Here is an 8200-nt window from a genome sequence, read left to right as displayed (position 1 = left end):
ACAAACTTGCCGCATTTATACTTCGTCGCCAATGGCCATATTGTAATTACTACTATTTCAAACTTACGTCAAATCACTGCACTTTTCATACTAAACTAAATTTCAATTTTTACTTAGCCAGTCTCGCCTCTTATTACGTAGTATCTACATCCTCTTTGGTTGATATCTTTACCTTACCAATATACTTTATTTACCTCTGCGCCAGTTCGGGTGATTGAATTACTTGCGTTGCGATCACTACTATTAAGAATCTGTGTTATGAAGTCGGTGCTCTCTTTCGCCATCTCCTGTAATATGCAACAGAGGTACACACAGAAGGAGCGAAATATTTTTTATTTTTTCACAAATGGCGTTGACATTTTTCCCTATGCAGGCTGGACCTGACTTATTTTGCGCGTCGACTTATGTAAAATAGCAAATTGGAAAGTCGAATTCAATTTTATGCCTTAACAGCAAAAATATTTCATTATCGAAAAAAAAAATGAAATTAGATAACAGGCAACAAACGAAAAGACGAAGATTGACTGATTTTCTAGAAAAAATATTTTACGTTCCCTAATGTAAGTGAGACTATGTCACATTTCATTGAGAAATTAGAATTGTTTATCATTCTTAGATTAAGGAGGAGGTCCAATCCTACTGCGCTCCAACTAGATACAGCACTCTTTAAGAACAATTGCTTTTGTATCAGGGCAACTATTAGATGCTTGTGTGTGTGGCATCTTGACACTCAATGGCATCATTCAAATTTTGTTACATACGTTTCGTGTTATTCTACATTGAAATTAATAAAATACATTACTAGTACTATACTTACTGATGATACATATGTGATCCCAGTGTCTTTCTTATTTCTTGTAGTATTATTTTTACATAGTTTTACTACGCAACCCGGCATTTTAGTTTCGATTATTAGCAAAGTTGAACATGTGGCATGTCAACGTCACACATTGTACGAGACTGGCTCTAGAACTTGGGCGTACTATTAGTTGCCGCACTTTTCGACTACGCCTACGGTATCTAGTTGGAGCGCAGCGGAGACCAATCCTTAATCTAACTTATCATTACTAAATATAAAATTTATCTTTGTTTTGACAAGCAACTTTTTTAGCCTAGTTTGAAATAATAAAATGAAAATTTTACGTGAAAATAAATGTAAGTAATGTAATCATAAAAACCCTCAAGAAATTTTGAATACAGTAGATGCATCCATTCATACACCCTATAAATAATTAAAAATATTATTCGCTCTTTCTGTATGTATACAACGTATGTCTATGTTGAATTCCCATTACTTTCATACCAAATTATTGAAATAATTATAATCAAACATCATTGTCACACACATTTACGAGAAAATTGGCAAAGCTGCATAATAAGAGCTTCAAATTATGAATGATTATACTTACCTACTTATCAATGAAAAATATGTCACTATGTTACTTTCATTGATTATTATGTCCTTTGATTAACTTTGTAAGTGTAAGTTTGGCAACGTCGCTAAGATTAGGTCGTGGCATACTGGTTACAATCAAGACAATCTACATTTAAAAACATTTTTTACACCCATTATATGTATGTATTTTAGAATACATGTTTCTTGGATTTTTTTTTAGCTAAAGATTATAACCATAAAGTTATAGGAATTCAATATAAACACGTTGTAAAATTAATAAAAATTTTGTTCATTTTAATTGTATTAGCTAGCAGTGTTCTGCAGGTTTTCCACATAAACATATTACGACACAAAGCCAGTGAAATCTGGCAAGCTCTTATTCTTATTATTAGTTAGATATTTTGAAGCATTCCTAACGCAACCGTTGATACTCGTTAAATCGCTGCAGCGGCGGGGATAGTTTTGCTTATTTATTTGTCATTCAACAGCTTTTTATTATAAGTATTCGTGTCGGTGCCAAATACCCGTCGCCGCTGCAGCCCATGGTTTTTGGTAACAAATTATTGTGCCTTTAGGGGAATAATTGAATACAAATTATGGGTTTTTATGTGTATCTGTTTAGATATCGGTTGCCCTAATATCACCGATTATATACTCATATAATTATCATTTCAAAAAATACTTAAATAATTGTGTAATTAAAATATATTTTTTTTTATGGCCGAGAATTATAATCTAACATTGCAGAATTCGCAGCTCTCCGTCTAGATATACCTATACCTAGTCAAAGAGTTATTGTAAACTGTTATTCGAGCGCCAAGACAGCTTTTTTATTTTTGTACCTGATGTTATGGCACTTAATTGTATGTGAATGTTGAGTGAGAACTGAATTGATAGTTAAAAAAACAATCGATCAAAATCATGCCATTCAACTGAATTGGAATCAAATAGATTTGGCTTGGGTGATCGCAATAGAATACGCAATTGACTCCCGAGAGAGTGACATTCACGCGATTTTCGATGTCGACATGACGAGAATATGCGTCGAGTAAAACGCTTTTGCCTTAATTTGTACCCAAAAAGGTGTTACCAACTGTCCGAACTGCCCCTACGAGTAACCTTATCGATGTTATACTTAAAATGATCTGAATTTCGACAAGGTTTCGTCGGCGGGGTTTAAAGACTGAAGTCTCGGGTATGTAAAGTTTTGTATGAGGGAATGTGTAGATCCTAATGTGTGCTTGTAATTGTGATTGGAGGTTGTATTTCATGTTCCATTGGACGCCTATCAAATAATCTTGAGGTATTAAGAAAATATTCTTTGTTGCCGGTACCAGGCAAGCCTACAATGGAACGCCAAATACTACCTTGCCCTGTGGGATTTAAAGCTTTTTTTTTGTATAACCCACGTCGGGTTCCGTAGTGCCAAATGGGCACGGATATACAATGGTGAAATAATGTTATAACAGCAGTGTCGGAAGGATATTTTTCGATAAAAAAAAATAAAAAAACGTGTTTTAAACACAACAATACAGTCGTTTTCTTTATACACCTAAGAACGGGAAGGAGGTTGCCCAGACATGTTTTAGACATAGTAATGTCCTGAGTGGTAGTGCCATGATGGGGTCTTAAGGGACACAACTAAATTAGGCCGATACCCCCGGAGAAATACCACTCTCCCACAACCGGCGTGAAATAGCTGGAGGCCAAAATGGCAGCACGGATTAAAGATACAGTACTTCAGGACGGTACTTGGTGCTATCCTGGAGAAACCATCCCTGGGCGTCCACAATTAGGACCTGAACCTAATAGTGTATGCCCGGGCTGCCCCGCGTATTCTGGGGGGGGGCAAACAGCAAGAGGCTCAAATCACCCTCCTCGTCATTCGCTGTGGGATTTTGCCACCTCAGGAGGCTTCGCGCAAATTTAAATGCCGTCTATTTCCACTTGGAGGCCACTACGCCGGCCCTGCTCTTTTTGACCTATCGTACCCGGGGTATAATCTTGAACACTCCTTAATACCGCGGGCTCTCGTGGGATGAAAAGATGGGTAAGGATCTACGCCGGAATTGGCGTAGGTCCTTACCCATCTTTTCCGGCTTTCATCAATCAGGCGTAGTCCCGAAATTATGGAAGGCGGCTTTAGTGCACACAATCTTAATGAAGGGTACGCTCAGATCCGTCCAACTACCATCCCATTGCCATTATCTCTTGTCGTATGCCCTCGATTCGAGATCACTCTTCTAACTGCCACACCTACTGGCTGTGACAATCGGCATACTTGGCGTCGATATATCAAGCGACGTTCAGTTCCGTGATCACTTGGAAGAGAAGGCCTAACTGTCCTCTAAAGAGGTACTCATTAAGGCGAGTCAGTACTTCGCCTAAATTTGGCCTTATATGGAAGTTTAGAAACTGAGCGTTTGGAGGTTGAATAAAACAACTGCTCGAGTATTATGAGGAATATATAATTTAATTCAGAAATACGATATATATACAAAATCCTTAAAACTAGTTAACCAATTACAATTGTAATTTAAAAAATATTTACAAGTTTAGAAATTACACACCAATACAATTGAGAATAATACAATGTGTTCTATCTCGCTCTAAAACTAATGCTATCGCAGTAAGCCGGCCAGCGAGCGCTTGTGTAAACTCGCGTCGGTACTCGATCGGCGGGTGTCAATGAGCACTCGCTACTGTGGCTCATTGAATAAATAGAAAACTACGCACTATAGTAGAGTACGCTCGGCCTTGCTGCGAGGTAGTGTAACGCGGAGCATGTGACTGGTCACGTGAGTATATATGCGGACTTCGTATCTGCATGATTCTATCTATGACTTGATGTACAGCATTATTAAATGTTAATGTAAATGTTAATCAGAGTTAATATTACGGTATATAAAATAATATGTTCTTTTAAGAACGAATCTTTCGGCATGCGCTATTACAGCTAATATGCACGATTTATATTTCTACGATCTATAATGCTACGAAGATATTACGTTAAGGTTAGATATTAGACATTGATATTAATTGATGTTATTTGTTGTAGGTACAGCTACAAGAAGTACTGTTCTCACCTTACCTGCTCCCCAGTACCAGCTTATTCCATTTTACCGCATACAATGAAGATCGGATCGAATCATCAACGACGATCAAGCCATTTCCGATCAGCTTGATACTTTGGCGTTGCGTAGAGATGTGGGTTTTCTCTACATCTTCTACCGCATTTATCACGTGCTCATAAGAGCTCAATAACCGGATGCTGTTTTCCCGAACCGATACGACTTAGGGACCTTCCAGAATAGAGCATTCTCCCACCTTAAAGGCAACGCATGTTGTTGCATACCTGTTGTTGCGGATGTCCATGGGCGGTTGCCTCACTACTTCACCATTCCGTGAGCCTTTTGCCCGTTTGCCCCCTCTTTATGTAAGAATTTAAAAAACATTTCTGACCCAGAATATTTCAAAAATACTTATCTCTTGGATATCACTCTAGTTATATAAATAGGTACCTAATGTTATTTTTGCCTATATTCCAATATACGGGCTGATGCTAATATGTATACCCCATAATTTAGTTAAATAACGATTATTAAAATATCATATACACAATTCGAAAGATTTTTTTAACAACTAATACTTACTACAGTCAGCGTCAAAAAGATAGCGTCACCCATTGTATTCAAAAACATGGCAACATCCATGATTAGCATATACATTGATTCACCGAAAGTGACTAAATAGAATAGCGTCATCCAAAGTAGTCAAATATATCGGGATACCATAAACGTCAAAAGCATAGCTACATTTAAAGCAACAAATATATCGCTACGCACAAACCGCCAAAATATATAACCATACAGTGTTAAAATATATGGATACATTTGTGGAAAATAAACTTTCGGTGTAAGAAGTATTAAAATTAGATTGTCAACAAACTTTAACGTTATTTGACATAATAATCCTCCTCCTCCCTGCATCGTAATCCTCAGTACTGAGGGTCGTGACCACCCTTCTGTATCACTTTCTCTCATATGATCACTCTCCATCTATTCCTGTCTGCCTGCCTTGCGATGTGACCGAAGTATTCTAAAACTCTGCGCAGACATTCGGAAGCAGAAGATCCACCACCATGACTTTGTTCTTGGACCTGTTTATGGGAAGTCCTATCTCCATACGTTCAAGATGTGCAGCCATTTCTGACTCATTTGCTGCAAGAAGTGTAGTGTCATTGGCGTAGCGCAAGTTGGAGGTTTTCACGCCATCAATTATTGTGATGCCTCCCTCCAAGTTCTCGCAGGTACGTCTTATAATGTGCTCTCCATAGGTGTTGAAGAGAATGGGCGACAAAATGCATCCCTGGCGCACTACTTGATGAAACTTAAAGGATTTCGAGGTTGTTTTATCGACTCTTACAACTCCCTGGCTTGAGCCATACAGGGTGCGAAGCAAAGCGATGAGATGATTTGGAACACAAAGCTCTTGCAGAACCGTCCACAAGCAACTCCAAAATACCATTATATTTATTTAGCTCAAGCACCATAACGATTTTTGGAACTTGGAGTTCCTTATGGGACGATGCGGAGGGGTACCTTTACCGGGAAAAAACGTCCGGAACGTAACTCTCTTCATGTACGTCGAAGCGTTGCTACGCGACAATATCTTGCTGATTATTATTTACATATAAATTATTGACATTTGACACATTTCTGACAAATTACATTGATTGTTTATTTTATTTATTTAGAGCTTAGGCAACAAGGCCCAAATAAACCAAAATACAATAAACGAATATTTAAATAGGTTCATAACTGCAAAATTACATTGACATAAAATCAAAACATAATAACGTTATCTGTACCTTTTTGATGTTATTGAAGCTAAACTTTTTTATCTAAAAATAAAAGTTTACAGAAATTTTGTGACGTTTGCGACATTCATTAATTTCTTTGGTTTCTTCGTCCATTATTAGGACAGGCAAAGGGTTCAAGCCAATACAGCCGTATTCGTTAATATTCAATAATTTATTTCACGATTTCTAAAATATAATTCTTTCTACAAACGTAGAATAGCACGACGAATAAATAATTTTAAGGATTTGTTTTGTTACGCTAAAGAAGTATAACTTGTTGCGTGCATACATAAATATACACACACTTTTTTATTTAAGACAGTGGAATTCAGTGGAAATTTCCCTTTTTTTTTAGTAAATCAGTACAATTAATATTTTTATAATAAAGAACTTCGTTCCTATCCGGTGTCCCGCGACACCACACGGTTTTTATTTTTATTTTTCATTGTATAATCTGTGTTTAAATCTTAGTTCCATTCTTTATCCGCGCGACCAGTACTCTTCATACAATTTAGACATTTTTAATATGTCTAGTATGCGTCCTGTGCACCCCCTGCATAGCAGACTTGATTTCTTCTATAAACGATGTCGAGTTATGAATGGTAGTGCCGCCCAAAACTATTTTGACCCCTGTGTTTGTCTGGTTCAGTTGGTGAACGCACAGAGCTTCCTCGTAGGTTGCCCCGCCGACGATAAATACTATGATGTCTTGCGGCCGACGTCCCATAGATAGATCTTCGCCCCCGACAGTGGGGTACAGGTTTTCGCGTAACTTTCCCTTTATTAAATCCTCTAAAGTGTCTTTCAGAAGTGGCGTGTGCTGGGTGTATATGTTCTCAACGCCGCTTAGACCCTGAAGAGAAAAACAGGTGATAATTTATAATTTTAATGGGCGTTTTTGTGATATATTCATTTATATCCAGACGCCTGCGGCATCTAGTTGAACCGCAGCGGAGATCTTAATTTAAGCCTACACCTATATTTTTAATAATTTTTGAGAGTGACATATATTTTGAAAAAGTACAAAGATATAATGAGTAATTTATTTTCTAGAAAAGCCACTGTTCATTAGACATAAATAAAACTAACAAAAATTTTGAACGATGCGTTTTATTTATGTAATATTTTTTTCACTTCTCATGCTCTGAAATTGCTTATTTGGTCACGATATAGGCTGCACAAAATCGATTTTTGTGCACAAGTGTTTAAACGTATCTACTCATAAATGTATCTATATTAAGGCAAAGAAAATGAGCCATACAGCCAAACACAATAAAAAGTTCAGAGATAGAAGTTGTTATTTTATAATATTTACTTTAATTTATTTGCCTCATGTGTTTTTTAAGACATAAAAGTTATTAAAACTTAAATTAAAATACGGTAGGTTATGTAATTAATTAAAAATATATATATATTACAAAATTAATTTAATTGCAGGCTGTACAGGTCTGGAGCCCAAGCCGTAAGATCAATGTCGTAAGATTTAAAAAAAAGCGGCGGGAAACAGGTGCACAAACAAACAAAAAACGCACGAAAAAACATTTCGTGCGTTTTTTAATTAATTACTACTCTTTTATTTCCTCGCAATCGAAATGAAAAGCAGAGTTTATAACTCGTCCACAAAACCATTTTATCCACGACATTACTACCAGCCAAAAGTGCTAAAAGTCTCGGATGAAAATGGTTCGTGTTGTGCACTCGTTGTAAAATCTACTATTTGTTAGTAAGTACGAAATTTTGTATTCGAAGTGACATCATTGTTGTGCAATACTTTTGTACTAATTTCATAGTAAATGTATGGAAGTGTTTTATACCCAAATTTTGAATAACTTCTCTAGATTTTAAAAAGTTATTGGTGTTAATTTACTGATAAATTAACATACTTTTTTTAGATCTGTAATAGAATAAAAATCGTCACCTTTTTGCTCTTAATAGTGATTTTC

General features: G+C 36.5%; 1 protein-coding gene across 1 annotated transcript in view; it reads right to left on the bottom strand.

Moving 5' to 3' along the window:
* Positions 1–3843: 3843 nt before the first annotated feature.
* LOC126969840 (vacuolar protein sorting-associated protein 45) overlaps positions 3844–8200 on the bottom strand; it is a 38491-nt gene continuing 34134 nt past the window's right edge. The window contains exon 9 of the mRNA XM_050815408.1: positions 3844–7110. Coding sequence (XP_050671365.1) covers positions 6769–7110 — 342 coding nt within the window. The 3' untranslated portion in view covers positions 3844–6768. The remainder of the gene's footprint in view (positions 7111–8200) is intronic.

This window comes from Leptidea sinapis, chromosome 19, assembly GCF_905404315.1.
Source record: "Leptidea sinapis chromosome 19, ilLepSina1.1, whole genome shotgun sequence".
NCBI lineage: Eukaryota > Metazoa > Arthropoda > Insecta > Lepidoptera > Pieridae > Leptidea > Leptidea sinapis.
Note: the sequence above shows the minus strand (reverse complement) of the source record. Positions and strands in the feature narration are given on the sequence as shown.